Genomic DNA, 19355 nt, shown 5'->3' with positions numbered 1-19355 from the left:
AACATCCAAAGTTGCAACTTGCATGGTCCCTCCCACACCCAAAATGCTTCATTAACCTATTTAATTAATTATTTCTTAACCCTGTAATAAAAATCATACATATAATAAATATATATTTAATATATAATTTTAATTTAAGTTTATTTATTAAAATGCATTATAATTTTCATATACATCATCTCACATTAAGCTTATTTTTTTTAATCAAATTTAGATTTTGTCATTTTTTTATAATTATAATTTTTATCAACTTTATTTTCATAACTCTTGTGATTCTTACACTAATCATTCATCATTTTATTTATAATATCATTGTTTCTAAAATTTAACTTGTCAACAGCTACTTCATTGTGATGGAGGTTTTCATTCTTAACATTTGCTAAGTTCTTATTTTATATAGTTTTATGTCAATTCCTTTAATATTTAACTTTTTTACGTTAATATTTTTCACTTTTTCTCGAAGTATTCAATTAAACTTCTCTAAATACAATATCTCTTCATATTTTTTTTCACAGTTTCTTATATCATTTTCATCAAAATCTTCGATGGTCTCACTTGTCATTCTTCAAATTCCAATATTTTATCATGTTTTATTTTTGTAATTTTTACCTCTAAGTTTGTTAATTATCACGGCTTCAATCATCTTCATCGAGTTTAACAACATCTCAACCATTTTTGTCGAGATCTACATTATGGTCAAGTTGTCCTTGCACTTTATCAAGCTACTCATACTTTTCACCAACTTTGTCAACCTCTATATGTTCTATGTCACCTTTGTAGATCTCTAAAATTGTCAAAATAACCTTTATCACATCCTCTACGATCTTGATTGTGAGTATTCCAAATTCCTTTCAAGTCAAGTTGTGTTTGTAACATTTGATCAAATGATTGATAGTTATTTATTCTCCACGATTTATGTACCTTAAGCAACCTAACAAAGTAGAGCAATATATAAAGATGAAAGATTCATTAACGCATTGTCTTAAGGTTTTGGATGAGAGTGTTATTGGTGTTTGTGTAACTCACATCGAACATCCTCCTCGAAAGACCCAATAGAACATTAAACATGTCTTTTAACTTTTTAATATCACAATGTATGCTTTTGAACTCATGTTAATGATCTTAGAATTTTTTCCAACATCCAACAGGCTCAAAAAGGTTCTTCGCTCTTTCTTTTCTCAGACTGTTTCATTCTCTTATTTGTTTCCTCTCTTTACTTAGCACTCGAAACATAGAAACTTTGATACAACTTCATAAAATAAATATTCGTAACAAATACAGTAAATAAATGTGCTAAAACACATTGTAGTAATTTTTTATTGAACCATAACATCTTTTAAATAGATGTACATAAAAACTTAAACTAAATACAAAGAATAAAAAAAAAAATAATAATGTATAAACTACTTAATCCAAACAATATTACTTAATCTGTCTATATACCAATAATACTGTACCTCAATCTAATAATAAAAAATAAAAATTACCAATATTTATCTTATCTCTATCAAAATTAAATTAATAACAATATTATTGAATCCGAATTAATAATTAAGAATAAAATCACCACGACATATACGGAAAAAAACAAAATAAGATTTAAAACATATTCCAGATTTAAGTTTATTCAACATCCATCATCTCCAAGGATAAATATCGAAAGTTGCAACTTGCATGGTTCCTGCCACACCCCAAATGCTTTATTAACCTAATTAATTATTCTTTAACCCTGTAATAATTGAAAGCGTATAATCTACCAAATATAGTTCACATCCAACGAAATTGTGTATGAGTAACAATAATATAGGCAATAATTAAGTACATCACGTGGTATTGTTCTTCCCAAATACCAAAACTCTAACGTTTGGTATGTAGACCATATATCATATGAAGTTGCCCCTCCTTCATATCATATTTCAGCAAATATTGAGATGAATCGTAACACTATTGTGCTCAATAGAATGTTTGTTCCCTTCCAATAACATAACAAAGTAAAATTAACTATTTTATTGGTGGCTGGCGCGCATTTGACTGAGTTTCTACGTGTCTTGATGACTATTTGGTTATTTGAGCTCATTAATTTAAGATTATTGAACAACAAGGCTGATTACTATCTACATATACACGCATGTTTGTATAATGGAAACGGACCTATAAACTTTTCATTAATTCAAGCATCTTCAAATGAGGTGGAGTCAAAGCAAATACATGATCAAATCAATCATTGTTAATACCACCATAGATAAATCTGTAAATCTTATGAGTTGTTTCTTTATTGTAAGGTACATGCGTATACCTAATTCCGTGGACCGATTCCTTTCAATAATTTGGCACTAGAAAAGTAACTCAAAAGAAAAAGGAAACAGTGGGAACAAATCCAGTATGCTTTTGTCTCCTTTTTACTAAAGAATTCATAGGCATCCTCAATATAGCTCATACTTTTTGTTTATATTCCTACAAAAGAAAAAACTATTTGGGAAGGAATAAAAAAAACACGATTTTAAAATGTTAATAAAATAAAAGAATGAGAGTGTAGTTGAAGAAGGAGGGAAGTTGCGTACATCTATACTTCGGTAAAGAAGACTAAGAAAAAAAAAAAGGAGACTCGTCTGGGTTGCCTTTCTTGACGTTTTGTTTTATTGTTTTATGTCTAACTTTAAACTTCACACCCGGTTGACCCGTTGACCCGACATTAAAAAACTGTTTTTTTAAAAAACTATAAATTAATTAATTATTATTAATTACTAAATATTATTTTAATTATTTATCCTTTAAAAAGTATAGTTTCCAATGTTTTAAATAAAACTTTAAATCAAAGAACGGATTAAAAATACTGGGATATTCGTTTTACAACTATGAAAATGCTGGTCAGACTAACATTATGACTTCGTCTAAACCAATCATTTGAATTGGGAAAACTAACTTTGATGTCTAATGGCTAGTTGCGAATAAAACAAATTATCGTCAAAACAAATAAATAATGGCCATATGTATACTTGAATTTTAACTATATTGTTCAAATTAAATAGCATATGTACTTATTGGAGGTATTATTCCTTAAATAAAAAAAAAATTGTCATTCTTCTTGCTTTCAAAAAATAAAAATAAAAACTATCATTCGTGCGCGTAACTACTTATTTTGATTTCCATGTACTATTTATTTTAAGAGTACTATTAGTTAAAAAATATGTTTTTATCTTTTATTTTAATTCAGAGTACTGTTTATTTCCTAAGATTTATATAAATCTTAAAAATAACATTTTTTCCACTCTCTATTTTCAACTAAAGAAATCGTTATTTTCTCTATGTTTCGAATAATTTATTCAAAGTTGAAAATTTTACAAAATATTGTTTAACTTTCACAACTAAAAAAATTAAAAGAAATCCTAAACTAAGCAAGTTCTTAACTTCCTAATTCTATAATTTCAATTAAAAAAATAAGTATTTTAAAAATTGCAATAATAATAATAATAATTTTTTTATAAGTAACACATAAGGTGATATTGCTACAATTTTGTCATCATCTCATCTCACTAGACCCTAACATGATTATTGACTAAAATGTACAACAGACTTTAACACGTATATATTTGTTGTGTCTTTTCTAATATAATTTTAAATAGTTGTGTAATAAGATTCAAATTTTGGGGGTCCAAATTATGCTTATTTACTCTATGAATATGTGAAGAATTTTTTAGTTTCTCAATCTTATATTTTTTGTATGTCCTTAATTTTTTTAATTTCAACCATATGATGTAATCAAATTTGAAAGGAAATGTTTTTAAAACCTATTTCGAATCTTGATCTATATGATTTTTCATGAGCTCTTGTTAAATTCATTAACAACTAAAACTTAATAAGGTAATTTAAAGTTAAATTTTATTTAATTTCGGGCAACAAATTCATATGCATAGTACAACTTATTTTATTGGTCTTCTAAGCATCTTCATATGCTTTATGTATTGTATATTTTAAGCCTCTTAAATTTAATTGGGGTTAGAGATCCTCTGAAAATTTAACAAGATCCATACATTGATGAAGATGAAAATAAACCTTATTTTCTTTCTTGATTGTAGCCTCATATTTATCACTATTCTTCGCAGTTTTTAGTACTTTTTGAAAATAAAAAAAATGTCTTGTTTTCTTATAATCTAGTGGTCATAATTTTAATTGAAAAATATATTTTATTGTATGACTTTCATTTATAAATTACTGTACATAAATATTTTACACTCTTATAGCATTTTACTATTACTAATCAACACTAAATTAATAAAATTATAATTATATAATATTTTATAATGTTATATATGTTAGAAAAACAATATATTTTATGCATAATATTTCAAGCCTCTTAGGTTTAATTGGTGTTGGAGATCTCTAAAAAATAACAAAATCCACGTATTGATCAAGATGAAAATAAACCTTATTTTCTTTCTTAATTGTAGCTTCATCTTTCTCGTTAGGATTATCCTTTACAATTTTTAGTATTTCTTGAAAAAGAAGAATGACTTTTTTAATTCGTTCCGTGACTTTCATTTATAATTTTTTGTATATAAATATTTTATTCTTATAAAATTTTATATTTATTAATCAACACTAAATTAATAAAATTATGATTATATAATATTTTATATTACTAAATAAATTAATGGTTTAATTTATAAAATATGTTTATCTTACCAATTTTTGCTATCAAGAATTAAAACGTAGATAAAAAATTCCCACCTACATTTAAATACCACATGAAAAAAAAATGATAGGAAAAAAATACTCCTATTATTTAAAAAAAATAAATATTATTTACAAGATACTTTAATTAAATATTCAATCTAACTAATAGATTTTTACTTAAATTAAATAATCATTATCAATTCAGTTATCAATATAATGTATTAAATAATTGTTTTCAAATTAGATATTTTGAAGGTTTAAATGCTTATTGATCCTATGTTGAAATGTTTTTTTAGTTTGGTATCCAATTTTAAAAGTGTATAAATTGGGTCTTAAAATTGTAAAAATTATATGAATGAAGTCGTATCGATTGAGTTGGCAACAATGCGTTAACTCTGTCCTAAGGTGACGAATGAATCAGAATTTTTCTCCTGTATCCTATGTTGTGTCCAACTTTTTCTCTTCTTCTCTGTATTAATGGTTTTCAATTTTTTTTTTTCTATTGTGACTTTCACTAATAATTTTTTTGTATATAAATATTTTATTCTTATAACATTTTATATTTATTAATCAACACTAAATTAATAAAATTATGATTATATAATATTTTATATTACTAAATAAATTAATAGTTTAACTAATAAAATATATTTATCTTACCAACTTTTGCCATCAAGAATTAAAACGTAGATAAAAAATTCCCACCTCCATTTAAATACCACTTAATGAAAAAATAATGATAGGAAAAAACAAATACTCCTATTGTTTATAAAAACTAAATATTATTTACAAGATACTTTAATTAAATATTCAATCTAACTAATAATATATACTTTTTATTTTTTTCATAACCAAATCCCACTCCACATGGACGTTAATGAATGAAATAAGGATTTGGCATTTTGTGTCCTTTGTCTCTTATCCCAATCCTATCCATCCTCCAACCATGTAAAACCACATATTTTGTAATAAAACAATATTAAATGATTAATTATTAAATAAAATAAACAAGTATTTAGAACGCTCCATCGATGCGTCTCCTCTGTGTTCTCATAGCACGCACAATATGATATCAGACACACCAAACATAAAATAAACAAAAGGAACCCAGACTAAAAACAAAAAACATACAATAGTAATATTTATATTAAAAACAGAAACAAGAGGGTAAGGTAACACCCGCTATGGCGGCGGAATCGGGTGGTACTGCAAACTTCGATCTTCCCGAGGAGATGATGCAAGTACTACCGTCCGATCCCTTCCAGCAGCTCGATGTGGCTCGCAAAATCACTTCCATTGCCTTATCGACACGTGTCAACTCCCTCGAATCAGAGCTGTCCACACTTCGCACTCAGATCGCCGACAAAGACAACCTCATCGCCGACCTTCAGTCTCAAATCGACTCCCTCGACGCCTCCCTCTCCGAAACCGCCGACAAACTACTCCTCGCCGAACAAGATAAGGTTCCAACCGTCTCTCTCTCTCTCTCTCGTTCACGCGCGCAAGCACGCTTAATAACTGGTTTTGATGGTTGAGGTTACAGGAGAGCTTGCTGAAGGAGAATGCTTCGCTTTCCAACACTGTCAAAAAGCTCAATCGAGATGTCTCCAAGGTGCATTTTAATGGATTTAGTTCCTATACATACTCAATTTCGATTATAACGTATTTTTAGCTGGGCAGAATTTTAGTCTCGTTAAGTTGGATGGCTTTTTGAATTGTTGTATTAATGTGTGTATGCAGTTAGAGGTTTTCAGAAAGACGCTTATGCAATCACTTCAGGAAGAGGATGATAATTCTGTAAGTTGTGTTGGTTAGTTTTTTAGTCTCAATTTGATGAGGAGAGTTTGGTGTTCTGTTTCATGCACTAATTTGGCCTATTTAATTCATTCATCATGTTTTTCTCAATTGTACTCGTTATAATTATAATGTATGAGTTGTTTATGTTATAATGGTACTTACGGAACACTTGGCATTTACTGGTTTTTGGCACAGGGAGGAGCTCCAGACATTGTTGCTAAAATACAGAACCAATCAAATTTTACTTCCACGTCACAGTTTGGAGGTATTTTCAACTCGTATGATATCCACCTGTATAAATTTGCATTTTTGCTCATTCTTGGTGCCCTTTGTAAATTACATTTTCATTTAGGCCGTTTGTTTGATTACTCATTTGTTTGATTACTCGTTTGTACAATGTTGGTCGGGAGAGATTAAAATATGTATTTGTAATTGTAAGGACGAAAAGATGTAGTTCCCTAATGGAATTAAACCTTCATTTATTTTACTCATGTAATGAGTTTTAGCGTGTTGGGTCTTACTTCTATGTGGTAGTATAGACTTATTGGCAATCTAGCAACTTCAAATTCTTACATACAAACTCATTTCCTTTTTCGTAACGACCATATAAAGAAATTGCCGTGCACTTCAGAAAATTGCTTAACCCTTTCAAATATGAAGTCGGTATCTTATCACTTCGATGTGTACACTGACAGATATAGTGTTTCCAGTGGTTTAATCTCTTAATAATGGTAATGGTTATCCATAAACTGTTAGGATTTTGATCCTGTCCATTTCTATGGTGACCATGGCAGTTCCATGTCTTGAGAGAAAATGTTACACGTTTCCCTGGGCGATCCACCATTTCCTAAGCACATGGTCATAAATCTTGCATAGGAGTTGCTTGTCTTTTTCTGTTTAGACAATCAGTTGTGTTGTGCTGCTAAATAAAAAGACACGGTCAAGAATAAAATAGCTGACTGTGTTGTTAGTCTTGTTCTATTCTCGACGTTTGCTGACAATCCAATTCTGAGAGGTAAGTAAACCAATTTGACTTGAATGAACGTCTAAAATTTGTCGGACAGAACACTGATGAAAACAATTTGGCTTCTATTTGGGAGAAGGGAGAGAGAGACCTATAGTGTCATAAGGAGATTAATGGAAGTAAACCTCTTTGTTCTCCTGCTTTTTCAAAGAGATCCTCATGGTCAAGGTCCTTAAGCTGCATCAGTTTTGAGAAATTCTCATTTTATTGCAGATAATGACGCTTCATTGGCACCTTCTATATCTTCTTCAACAGGAAATTCTTTGGTCGAAGAACCCGAATCTGATGGTGAGTAGTCATTTATGAAGCAATGGATTGATAGGCATTCATTTAATTCTGCATTAACAGAGAGTCGAAGACCATAAAATATGGCGTCTGTTTTGATAGTTCTGTTTTGCATGTCTACCCTGACCTTCCTTGTATTCTTTTCCATTCCACTATAGCAGCCCCAAGACCTAGAGTACCACAGAATCTCCTCTTAGCATCTCAAGGTTCCACCCCTCGGATTACTCCCCCTGGTTCCCCTCCTAATCTGTCTGCATCAGTATCACCTACGAGAACATCCAAACCTGTATCTCCAAGGCGACATTCGGTTTCCTTTTCAACCACAAGAGGCATGTTTGATGATAGGTCTTCTGTGTTTTCCTCCTCTTCCTTAACTCAGGGCTCAATTTCAACCTCTGATGCAGGAACAGGATCACAAACCGGTAAGACTGTAGCACTCATGCAAATACATTGTATTTAAGAATGTTTTCATTTGGTCGCAGTGTCGATTTTCTTGGACCTAGGATGCATACACCAAGAAGTAGATGCTTACTTTTTTGTTGTTTGAATGATCATAGCTTTTCAGCTGACTTTTATTTTTTCTTACTGGCTGTTATAGGACGAACGCGGGTGGATGGAAAAGAGTTCTTTCGCCAAGTCAGGTGAGAGATCTTAGATGCATTGAAAATTATGGAAAGGTGTCACCTTTTTGTGATAAGTAGTTGTCTTGTATTTGATCTGGTGTTTGTTATTGTTAGGAACCGTTTGTCTTACGAACAATTTGGTGCATTCTTGGCAAATGTTAAAGAATTAAACTCCCATAGACAAACAAAAGAGGTATGCCCTCCTGCCTTGTCTCCTTTCTCAACTTTCAGTGTATTGATACATATCTGTGTAAAAAACTATAGGAGACACTACGGAAAGCTGATGAAATTTTTGGGCCTGAAAACAATGATCTGTACAATGTATTTGAAGGATTGATTAATCGCAATGTCCATTGATGTTGTGCTTAGGGGAAGTTTTATTCCCAGTTTGTAATAATGGATACTATCATATCCTTATAGCATCTCCTTTTCCCCTGTATATCAAATTATCTCGTTAATTATTATGTAACGCAATAATTTTTGTATATGAAAACCAGTATATTTCATTTCTCGACTCATTCCAATTTTCTCATTAGTTTTCATGAAGTCATTCAACAACAATTATTTCTTTTAAGTCCTTAGGATGTTGACAAAAAAAAATAAAAATAACAGTGAGAGAAAAGAAAAAGAAAGAAAGATGAAATAGAGTGGAAAGATGTACTATAAAATTTACTTAAAGTTATCACCTTCAAAAGTATAAATAAATTAAAATTAAGCAATAGCACAGTTGAAAAACTATTCATATATTTGTTAATTGTTTTTTATTATCAACATAATTTTATTTTTAAATTAAGATATCATTTTAGTCCTTTATATTTTGATACGTAATCATAAAATACTTTTTAATAAAATAATATCTTTTCTAAAAATCTCTTAATTACATAAATTAATAACACAGCATTTCGTTAGGTTAACATGGATCAATTTTATTTTACTTTTATAATTTTGTTGCAGAGTTTTTTTGTCGATTTTTTGATTGATATATCAGTTGAAAAATTATCTTAGTTGACATTGGCAAGAAATTATCTTTGCTCTTGACTAATATTTTGAAAGTCAATGACACAAATTCTAATAAATTATTTTTAAAAAAATGTTAGTGTCTTTGACAAAAAATAATTATGATATCATTTGAAAAAATTTAGTTCACGTCTATAAAAAAAATTACTTCTCTAACATTGACTGAGAAAATAATGACTAATATTCAGTAAAAAAATTGATATCATTTGAAAATAAAAAAAATTTGAATGAGGCTCTCGTCCGTTAGTGGGTTAAACGGGATGACTCACTAACTCACTTAACTATAGATTTTTTAAAATAAAAAAGTTATAATTTTTTAATTCAAATCTAAATAAATTTTATTCTAAAATGATGTTAAACTCTAAAGACAATTTCAAATAAAAAAAATCATACAATTTAAACGTAATCCAAAAACAAGCACGAACAAATAAGCTTTTAATATTGATAATTTTTGTATCACTTGTCCATTTATAATATTAGAGACTTGAATAGATAAATTTATAATATCTTTCTTGAAACATATTTTTTTTATCCCATCTACAATATAATAAAAAATACTAACTAATAATATGGAAATACAAAATAATAAATAATTAAATTAAATTATGTGGGTTAGTAAGCCAACTCTGACTTACCACGAATTCAATCTGTGAGTCAGATTTTAAGTGAGATTGAAAACTAATTTAAATAAAAAAATTATATTTTTTTCAAACTCAACTCGTATCAAATCCGTAATAAATCAAGTTACCTCACGAATTAGAACCTATTTTTATAGCACTACAGTAAAATTGTAATAGAAAGTTCAACACAAAATAATAAAGATTTTTCAACACCAAAACCTAACAAGTCAACATCATGTTATTCAACTTAAAATAATAGTAGCGCTTGTTATTATCTTCATCTCATATGCAGAATATTAACTTCAATCATTTGTCAATAGTTAATAGCAGGTAGGGTGGGTTAGATCTGGGATCACATTTTCTTTAATAGTTAATAATATCAAATATTTTAAGACAGAGTTTTTATTAAAAATAATAATACAGGAATTAATTTGTATATGATAAATAAAAAACAGTTAAGCAAGGTCACAAAGGTAACAAAACAAAGCCACCATCCCGCTCGGAGTGAAACGATAGAAAGAGAAAGAAAGAGGAAAGATAATTTTTCCGGGAAAATTCCAGTGCTGATCGGAATCGGAAATGAGTAGGGTTTGGTTTTTGCTATTCCTTCTTCTGATATCGAAATGCGATGAAGTGTGGAGCTCCTATGCGGGTTCCGCCAGCTCCATCATCAACCCTTCCAAGGTCAAACATGTTTCCTGGAAGCCAAGGTGAGCTCTCTGTTTCGCTCTTTTCGCTTTCTGCGTCGATTCCATGTTTTAACTTCATGAAATTCGAATCCATGCGTGCAGAGCTTTCGTGTATGAAGGTTTCCTCACGGATTTGGAGTGCGACCACTTGATCTCTATAGTGAGTATTCATATCCAATCTAAGCAAAGACTAGGACTCTGATGATGCTTTAATTATTCCGTTAAGCTATTTTCGGTTGTCGGTTTAGGCCAAATCAGAGCTTAAGAGATCTGCCGTGGCTGATAATCTCTCTGGAGAGAGCACGTTGAGTGATGTTCGAACAAGCTCTGGCATGTTCATTTCCAAGAATAAGGTATTTTCCTCGCCATCTGTAGGTTTGATGTAAAGAATAGTTTTTTCAACTTTCATTATTGTTTTGACTTTCTTTTACAATGTCTGTAGGATCCTATTGTTAGTGGAATTGAAGACAAGATTTCGTCATTGACCTTTCTTCCAAAAGGTACTACTCCTTATAAAGAAAATCTTCACGAAAATCTGCAAGCTATTCTTCTGAAGTTTGTGTGGACTTAAGTTTTTTTCCATCCCCTACTCCGCATGTGTTTTTTTTTTCAATGCTGAAGGTTTGAAAATTTGCTTGTGGGTGGGTATGCATAAAATTATTATATTTGCATGTTTGATTTCTCGCCATCATAAGTGGGACGCTATGATATACATAAATACAATTCACTATTTCTGTGTATCCTTTGATGTTTTTTTATTTGCCTTCCTTGGCTTTAAAAGGAAGTTCGTCAATAAAAGGGAAGTAATAGGATGAAGAGTAGATTGCTTTATGATAATCAAGTAATCTTATGAGAAAGTTATTAATTAAATATGGTACGATTTAATTAAAACAGATGACCCACATTAAAAGTGATGCATTATTTCAGGATCAGAAAGTATTTACCCTTGATTTCTGAATGAATAGTATGTACCTGCAAATTATCTTTCTATATATGTGTATGTATTATATATTAAATTATTGTGTCACTTATCGCCTGGAAAGCTTGGGACTGCAGAATAGAATGAACGTGCAAGTTAAATGATGAAAATGGTCTAAATTCTTGTATGTACATGCAAGCACACCTATTTATGAACAAGCACCAATCAGTTTCCTGGTTATATTTATGTTGAATTCCAGAAAATGGGGAAGATATACAAGTATTGAGATATGAGCATGGACAGAAATACGACCCGCATTATGATTACTTCACTGATAAGGTTAACATTGTTCGGGGTGGACACCGCGTCGTGACTGTTCTCATGTATCTCACTAATGTAACCAAAGGCGGTGAGACAGTGTTCCCTTCTGCTGAGGTTTGTATAACACATAAGTAATTGATATATGCCTTTCCTCGAAAAATAAAGAGCATCTTTGAAATAGTTTGTCAAAAGTTATTTTTCTTTGCATTATGTCCAGCTGGGTTCCTTCAGTACCGTTATATTGTGTCAGTTGTGAGTTGAATGTGCCAAAGTTTCATCTTAATTGAGATCATAATATCTCACATTAAGACTTCAGCTGACATATTATGCCATTTCTGTCACCAAATAGTGAAAGACTTAGAAAGTGAGCAGAGAATTTGGAGATAAAACATGGAAATGACCAATTTGGTTCCTGAATATCTTTTCAACCTAATGACAAATGACAAGAGGACGAAAAAAATTGATTTGATCATTGAATGCGAACAAGTACATATTGGTATCTGAACTTTTCAACCTAATGACCAATTAGTCCTAAAAATTACAATTTAGTCTCAATTTGATCCTTTAAACGTCTTAATGACAAAATAGTTTTATAATTGTTAACAGTAATTGTTGCTCTTTTTATACCTTGAATGATTGTTTTAAGGATCACATTGCCATCGATTTGTCCATATGATGATATTCTCAAAATCCTTTCTTAGTTCGTTCGGTTTCTGGTGTTAATTACCAATATGTAATTATGCTCTGGAATTCTGTTTTTGCTTACAGGAATCTCCACATCGCAGAAGCTCTGAAACAAGTATCGATCTCTCTGAATGTGCCAAAAAAGGAATAGCAGGTGGGCAATTGGATTAGTGATCACTCTCACGGGTTTTCCTTTGTATCATACTTTCTGTCACGTTTTATGCCGTTCAATTTGTGCTAAGTAGTTGTTCTTTTCTTCTGACCTGGCAATGCATTAGTGAAACCGCGTAGAGGGGATGCACTTCTTTTCTTCAGTCTCCACACAAATGCTACCCCAGACACTAGCAGTCTCCACGCTGGATGCCCTGTGATCGAAGGTGAAAAATGGTCGGCAACAAAGTGGATTCACGTAGACTCGTTTGACAAGACGGTGGGAGATGGAGGGGACTGTTCTGATCGACATGTAAGCTGTGAGAGATGGGCTTCCCTTGGAGAATGCACTAACAATCCCGAGTATATGATTGGATCTTCAGACCTTCTTGGCTATTGTAGGAAGAGCTGCAAGGCATGTTAGAAATTTTACTCAATGCTTTTCCAGGGTCCTACCACGGCTTTCAGATTTCAACTACTTCTGCATCATCGTAATGCTGTTCTACCATCTCAATCTCCTCACTTCAAATGGAAGAATTCACTTCTTATTTTGTATGTATAAGAAGATATGACAAATTCAAATTAATTTATTATTATCTTGATTTTATAATTAGAATTGTTTTGCAATGACTATTTTAATATTTGTAAAATAAAATTAGAACGTGTAAATCACTTTACACATTGTGAAACTAATGAGGGCAGTACTTTTCATTACCAAACATCTTGAGACACAAGATTAAAACAAGCTAGGGTGAGAGGAATGACATCTCTTCTAAATGAGGCTAAAAAGAGAGGATTTAGAACCAGACTCCAGAACGAGTCTCTTAAAAACCATATTTCTTAACAAGATAGAAAGACAATAAAAAGATTTCCCACAATGAAATTTCCATAAAAGATATTTAACTAAATAACACTCACATTTATAATAAAATAGTAGAATTATTGTATTATATCCGTATTTTTTTAATCTTTTTATAATATTTACTGTAAACATTATATTATTTTAATTAATTGATAATGTAAAAAAATTGATTTTAATACTACATGTCTATTAAACTCATAAAAAAATGTAACTAAAAATACAACTAGTGGAGAATTTTCTTAAAAAAAAAATACTAAATCATAAATATGCCTGCTTAGTTGATCTTTCAACATCTATTTGTTCGAGATGCTCCCACTAAACAGTAGTTGACAATGAAGCAGCGTGGAAACTTAACTAGAGAAGGAAATAAGGAACAATAGCAACAAAATTTCAATAAGCAATTTTAATGTAATGTATCAAGAAATGAAATATCACAAACTAGAATAAGTAAACATTCAACATAAGAAAATTATCATGCGCATTTAACATTGTTTATATTTGATCCAATAGACATATTTAAGCCTCTTAGATTTTGAAACACCTCAAATCTACTTTTACTGTAACAATACTCATGTATCATTATGTTTTAGCTAATCTCAATAAATGGTTATTATTCATGATGTGATATCATGTTATTATTAAATATTTTATTATTATATATTTTAGGTGAGTATTATAAAATAATAAGTCAATTTTTTCACGTTATTTCTATAAATATAACTAGTATTTTTTAATAAATACTTGATAGTCACTTATACTTATTAGGAATATAAGTGTGAGTCCAAGTTTTACATTGAATATAAATGAAAAAGCAGAGTACTGTATAAAGGTGAAAGACCCATTCACATTTTGGGTAAAAAGTAATGTCAATCCCTTATATGGTTGGATTAAGAGAAGTCATCAGTGTTTGAAATATAATTAAGAAGATTTTTAAAAATATTCTTATTCAATTATTAACAAATAAACAAATTTATAATGCAATAATTATTAATTAAACCGTTAGTGGATGCAGGACTTTGAAAAAAAAAAGGTTTTTAGTTGAGAGCATCTGTCAAAAGTCAAAGGATGAAGGGGTGAGACAGAAAGAGTACTCAACAATGAATGCAGAAGCATAGAAAGAGTACAAGAGAAGGAATACAACTATGATCATCTCTCTCTCTCTCTCTCTCTATATATATATATATGTGTGTGTGTGTGTATCTGCTGAGTTGTGCTAATCAAGTGTCCTAAAATGAAGACATACTGTCATAGTCGTAGAACAAAGAATACCCGACATTTGCCACAAGAATTGATCATTCAAATCTTGTTAAGGTTGCCGGTCAAGTCTCTTGTTCGTTTCAAGTGTGTGTGTAAGTCATGGCTCTCCCTTATCTCTGATTCACACTTTTCTCTGTCACATTTTGAACAAACTGCCACACGAACAGAGAGACTTGTGTTCTTCGAGCCTTCAGCTATGGAAGTCCGATCCATAGACTTCAATGCACCCCTTTATGATGACTCTGCTTCTGCTGTATTAAACCTCAACTTTTTGCCCCCAAAACCTTATGATGTCCGAATCCGAGGTTCCTGCAGGGGTTTCGTACTTTTGGAGTGTTGTCAAAGTCTCTGGATGTGGAATCCGTCCACTGGGGTCCACAAACAACTATCTTCCTCACCTATTATGCCCAAGGATCCTATGCTTCTGACATTTCTCTTCGGTTTTGGGTATGATCCGTCAACAGATGACTACTTGGTGGTGAAAGTGTTGCGCATGGCATTCTCATGTGTTAGTGCTAACCGTGTCGAAATTTTCTCTGTAAGAGCTAATGCGTGGAAAGAGATTGAGGGCATTAATTTCTCGTATTTGAACTGCTTTAATGATATCAAAGTTGGGTTGCTCTTCAACGGTGCTCTTCATTGGCTGGTTGATCGTTATGATTTAGGAAAGAATGTTATTGTTGTCTTTGATTTAAGAAAAAGGAGTTTTTCAGAGATATCTCTTCCACGTGACTTTGAGTGGGACTATAACACTTTTGATTTGGTGGTACTTGGAAAAATTCCCAGTCTATGTGTTGTAGGGTGTTGCTCTCCAGCAGAATTATGGGTGATGGAAGAATACAAAGATCACTCATCTTGGACTAAGACTATTGTTGTGTCTGTTGATGACATTCCCACTAAATACTTCTCTCCAATTTGCTCTACAAAATGTAATGATATTGTTGGGATAGATGGGAGTACTGGATTGGCAAAATGTAGTGACAAGGGAAAGGTGCAAGAGCAGAGATATTGGAGCAGTTCATATACATCCGAGGTGGCTGTCTACAAAGAGAATCTAGTTACACTCTTGTCACAGAGGCGATCCTGTTTCAGTCCATATAGATTGCAGGTGGCTGTGTATATAGAGTCTCTACTGTAATCAAATTCTTCTGTGCATGGTGAACAAAATTCTTCTGCTGTAATAAAGCATGAAAAGGTAAAAGGCTGAATGGTGAAACAGCTTTTCATCATGCTGTTATTTTGTTTTGCTGGCACGATATGTGGCCAAGCTTTGAATGCCGACAATAAGTTGATTGTTGACGCAGTTCATAGATACAATGTTACCGATAATGGTGATGTTCAATTTAGTGTAAGCTACATGAGAAGGCAATCATTTCCATGTACTTTTGTGTGCATTAATGCATAACTTACCATTACTTTAATGAAGACTTTTAGAAAAACTTCATGTATTTTAGAGTAAATAGTTTGCTATAAATTCACAATTAGGAACATGAAGTTTGTACAAATTTCTGAATTATAAACAGTTTGCAAAAAATGTACCAGTTACTCTTTCCCGCTTTAAAGATACATTACCTTGAGATGCCCCTCCAAGACATGAGTAACTGACTATGATATGAAAGGTGGGCCCAAGCCCAAACCCATATCTAGTAGCATAAGTTTTGGTTAGATTGGGTTAAGGATGGACTCCAATCACATAAGGATCGAGACCGTTCTTCCTCCAAAACCTTAAGATAAAATATTAATGTGTTTTCATCTTTATACACGGTTCTATTTTCACATTTTTATCCAATATGAAACTTATACTTATACTTGAATTCTCAACACCACCATCTCACCAAATCAAACCCACTATGTGCACAATATTCTTATCACCGTGAAGCTTCCCTAACCACCAATCCATCTGGAAGTCTTCATCTTTCTTGAGTCATAAAGTTTGGATGAACTTATTCCATCAAGAAGTTAGAACTTTATATCCTTGTATGTGTTTGTCAAGTCTTGAAATTTGTCTTAATTCTGATAAATCATCAAAATCCAAATTGTCTGATTTATTAATTATTGTAAAATACGAATATGATGAAATCAGAACTATGAAAGATTACGGATAGAAATGATATACAGAGATAAAAGGTGGTGGGGTCGTTGATTCTGCAAGAAAGCAAAAGACTTGGAAGGAATAAAAGACTATACGGGCCAAGCAGAAAGAGATGGTAGACGTGCACTAACAGCAACTAGACCTTAGATTTGCACCACTATTTCTCAAAAATCTCTTTCAATTTCTGCATTATTTATTCGTGTACACTTCTCTTATATTGAGCAGTAACAATAAGTAGTATCTTATAACATAACAAAAAGTAGTAGCTTGTGTTGTGCGAGGGCCAAAGGCAAAACATGGAGGTGGATCAGATGCAGAGGCAGTACTTGGACTACACCAAATCCTTATTCTTGGAGGTAAGGCAGATAAACAGTGTGTGCAATAAATTCACAATTAATTCTGTGGTTGTTTTCAGTAGCTGATTTTGTGGCTCTTGTTTTCTTACATGTGGTGAGAGAAGGGCTTCTTGGATGGTCAATTTCTACAACTTCAGCAGCTACAAGATGAGAACAACCCGGACTTTGTAGTTGAAGTTGTGTCTCTTTTCTTTGAAGATTCTGAGAGGCTTCTCAATGACCTTACCTTTTCTCTGTAAGTTTGCTACCTTCTAACCCTCCCCTTAGTGCCTTAGGAAAACTGAATGATCATCCACCTTCTTTTGCAGAGAACAGAAAACTATTGACTTCAAAAAAGTTGATGCTCATGTTCACCAGCTGAAGGGTAGCAGCTCAAGGTATTATCACTTTTCCATGGACCCAACCGTAAGAATCTGAACAAAAAGAAAACTGTTTGAGCAATTAAATTGTCTTCTTTGTTTTGCAATATCAGTGTTCTTGTTGATTCATGAAGAATTCGAGTAACATACTAACAGACTATGGATTTTAGATATTAGCCTTAGTAGAAAAAAGAGGTGGTGACAATTCGTTTCTGTTATAAACTTTGGCTGAGACAAATTTTCTGTCTGGCCACAGCATAGGCGCTCAGAGGGTAAAGAATTGTTGCATTGCTTTCCGCAACTTCTGTGAGGAACAGAACATAGACGCGTAAGTTATTTATCTTTGTACAACTTTTTCATTTCTGAAATTTTTAGACTCGTGAAGAGTAAACATCAAGAAAGCAAAATTTCTATCTCTTGTCACAATTTTATATATTATAATTGCTGCAGGTGCCTCAGTTGTCTGCAACAAGTAAAGCAAGAGTACTGTCATGTCAAGAATAAGCTTGAAACATTGATCAGGGTAACGGTAACAAAAACTCTAGCTGAAGAACATTCTGTCTAATTCAGATTTGTAATTTGTGTTCTTTTTCTTTTGCAGCTTGAGCAACAGATAGTGGCAGCTGGTGGATCAATTCCAGTGATGGAATTTAGTTTCTAAGGATGTGTGAAATTGTAGAGAAGGGAAAGGAGAGTATTTTGTGATCCACTTGTTTTGGTGAAAATTCTCTTTAATGTTGTGTGTCTGATGAATGTATGGGTTTTCATAAACAGATATAAGTTCCTTTCTATCTAGTTTGACTGTTTCCACAATAAGATCTTCTCTTTCTTTTTTTCTTGTCTACCTAGGGAGACATTTTGTGCATCAAATTGTGCTATTAGATGTTTAAATTCTTGAATCCATATTGGTATTAAGAAAACAAAAATTATTTCTATTAAAAAATGGATTATAAATCTATATTTAACTTAGTCTGATGAAAAAAGTAACGCATTAAAAAATGTAAGTGAAAGATATCTTTTCTCTTTTAATGGAATAGAATACAAACCTTATCAAACACCTTGAATTGATATAGACAAGTTAAACCAGTTTCAAGAGTGGAAATGAGGTAAGGTGGGGTTTTTTTTGGAGTAGCAAGTGGTTTTGTGGTAATTATTGGTTACATCGACTTTTGTTAGATTTCCTTTGATTGATTTTATGAAAGTAAGACCAGGTAAAGTGTTTGGAATATTTGGGTGGGGCAAGATCCTAGATTAGTGACAATGTTGTCATTATTTGGAAAATGTAGCATAAGTTATTAGTTGGCACATTCACTTGTGAGTTAAAAAATATAGTGGTTGAAGATTGTGCAGATATAAAGTTACTTTATTTTGGAATATGAAACTTGGGAGGGACAGCTGAAAATTCTTTTAAATTGGTGTTCAAGATAAGGGGAATCCTAAAAAGATATGATGCTTCACTGGTCAGATCAATGATATGGTATTATCCGTGTCTCAAACCTAATGTGGGAATACATAATTTATATTAAGAATAAATAATTTTATTAGAACTTTGAGGATAAAAATTAAAATAGTGCATGAATAGGTATTAAACTTTACTGGATAAAACTGTATACTTTTTGGTTTATA

General features: G+C 31.6%; 4 protein-coding genes across 5 annotated transcripts; all 4 read left to right on the top strand.

Annotated features, from left to right (window-relative positions):
• The first annotated feature begins 5720 nt into the window (after nt 1-5720).
• Nucleotides 5721-8921, top strand: LOC124843017 (PH-response transcription factor). 2 transcript variants are annotated; one of them, XM_047319638.2, is made up of 9 exons: nt 5721-6137; nt 6218-6286; nt 6415-6471; nt 6667-6736; nt 7709-7783; nt 7942-8202; nt 8379-8421; nt 8518-8596; nt 8668-8921. In XM_047319638.2, exons 1-9 carry the CDS (start codon nt 5859-5861, stop codon nt 8758-8760), a joined length of 1026 nt encoding a protein of 341 aa, XP_047175594.1. In that variant the 5' UTR covers nt 5721-5858; the 3' UTR covers nt 8761-8921. The 2 variants fall into 2 exon arrangements, with proteins under 2 accessions (XP_047175594.1, XP_047175593.1); XM_047319637.2 differs by having other exon boundaries at nt 5722-6137; nt 7939-8202.
• Nucleotides 8922-10493: 1572 nt separating this feature from the next.
• On the top strand, nt 10494-13413 carry LOC124843018 (putative prolyl 4-hydroxylase 4). The gene is made up of 7 exons (XM_047319639.2): nt 10494-10750; nt 10832-10889; nt 10978-11082; nt 11172-11229; nt 11908-12083; nt 12738-12807; nt 12932-13413. The coding sequence occupies exons 1-7, from the start codon at nt 10620-10622 to the stop codon at nt 13225-13227; spliced, it is 894 nt and encodes a 297-aa protein (XP_047175595.1). The 5' UTR covers nt 10494-10619; the 3' UTR covers nt 13228-13413.
• A 1374-nt stretch (nt 13414-14787) lies between these two features.
• On the top strand, nt 14788-17141 carry LOC124843020 (F-box/kelch-repeat protein At3g06240-like). Its single transcript, XM_047319641.2, has 2 exons — nt 14788-16899; nt 17006-17141. Exon 1 carries the CDS (start codon nt 14897-14899, stop codon nt 16058-16060), a length of 1164 nt encoding a protein of 387 aa, XP_047175597.1. The 5' UTR covers nt 14788-14896; the 3' UTR covers nt 16061-16899; nt 17006-17141.
• Nucleotides 17142-17176: 35 nt separating this feature from the next.
• LOC124847435 (histidine-containing phosphotransfer protein 1-like) lies at nt 17177-18562 on the top strand. The gene is made up of 6 exons (XM_047324925.2): nt 17177-17370; nt 17475-17605; nt 17679-17747; nt 17986-18057; nt 18180-18252; nt 18331-18562. Exons 1-6 carry the CDS (start codon nt 17311-17313, stop codon nt 18388-18390), a joined length of 465 nt encoding a protein of 154 aa, XP_047180881.1. The 5' UTR covers nt 17177-17310; the 3' UTR covers nt 18391-18562.
• The last annotated feature ends 793 nt before the right edge of the window (nt 18563-19355 follow it).

The sequence above is a fragment of the Vigna umbellata genome, chromosome 1 (assembly GCF_029865625.1).
Source record: "Vigna umbellata cultivar VRB3 chromosome 1, Vumbellata_1.0, whole genome shotgun sequence".
Classification (NCBI taxonomy): Eukaryota; Viridiplantae; Streptophyta; class Magnoliopsida; order Fabales; family Fabaceae; genus Vigna; species Vigna umbellata.
The sequence above is the reverse complement of the archived record's forward strand: the minus strand, read 5'-3'. Positions and strand labels throughout refer to the sequence as shown.